At 33.8% G+C, this 894-nt stretch overlaps 1 protein-coding gene across 1 annotated transcript; it reads right to left on the bottom strand.

Moving 5' to 3' along the window:
• Positions 1–387, bottom strand: VCUG_02716 (uncharacterized protein; the record flags this gene model as incomplete). The annotated part of the gene is made up of 1 exon (XM_008077534.1): positions 1–387. A coding segment is annotated over one exon (387 nt), but the record flags the coding sequence as incomplete, so codon positions are not given.
• Between the last annotated feature and the right edge of the window lie 507 nt (positions 388–894).

Genomic DNA, 894 nt, shown 5'->3' with positions numbered 1-894 from the left:
CTTTAAACACCTGGTAGCTTCAAGATTATGGCTGCTTATACGATAAGAGTACCCAGTGCAACTTTCGGCATCACTAGAATGGAGTGGAATGTAACTCATAACATGTGACTCAGACATTTGCATCATATCTAGGATATCATTAACAATCGAAGTGAGTATACTTTCTGTGGAAGTGTGTCTCATTAAATCACGTTGCTTAGTCACAGAATTTCGTTCTTGCTTATCCACATCCGCTTCTCCAAGGTAGATGTTACACAACTCTTCTATACTACTGTTATCGTACAGATTATGTTGTGCAATATACGCTTCATTCGTTCCCTTGTTTTGGTCATGGTTTGAGCTGCCATTCCAACATGCACAGCTGCACAATGAAAGTATCAAGAACATTTGCATGCCAATCCCTTTTTATTTCTTTTTATCTTCTCCCAAAATCAGGTAAATTACAAGGTAGCAGCAAAATAGTATCAAAAATCAACAGTAGAATAAAAAACCGATAGGATAGTACTCACTGGTTTTCTTTCGCCAATTTGCTCATGTATCATATAAAGAAGATAATGTTTAAAATTAATTTATAAATTATATTCACTCTTTCCATAAACAGCATTTTTATAACTGAGTCAAAATGTGATAGATATCAAGATGATATGTTTGCAGTACATTTATAGCATCAATGAACACAATCTTTTATGAAGTGTACGCAGCAGTTGCTAGCTTTTTCATGTTGCAACACGTGAATTAGTCTTTCTAAGTCATATGAATAAAACTTTCTCTATAAGTTAATATTAACATGTTAATGCAAAGCATTCAGAGGACACTATCTGTCTTCGTAAATGACATTCACAGCTATGTAGAATAAATTATGCTTTCGAATACAATTTTTGAACAACCATGTTT

Source organism: Vavraia culicis (assembly GCF_000192795.1).
Source record: "Vavraia culicis subsp. floridensis unplaced genomic scaffold supercont1.198, whole genome shotgun sequence".
Classification (NCBI taxonomy): domain Eukaryota; kingdom Fungi; phylum Microsporidia; family Pleistophoridae; genus Vavraia; species Vavraia culicis.
Note: the sequence above shows the minus strand (reverse complement) of the source record. Positions and strands in the feature narration are given on the sequence as shown.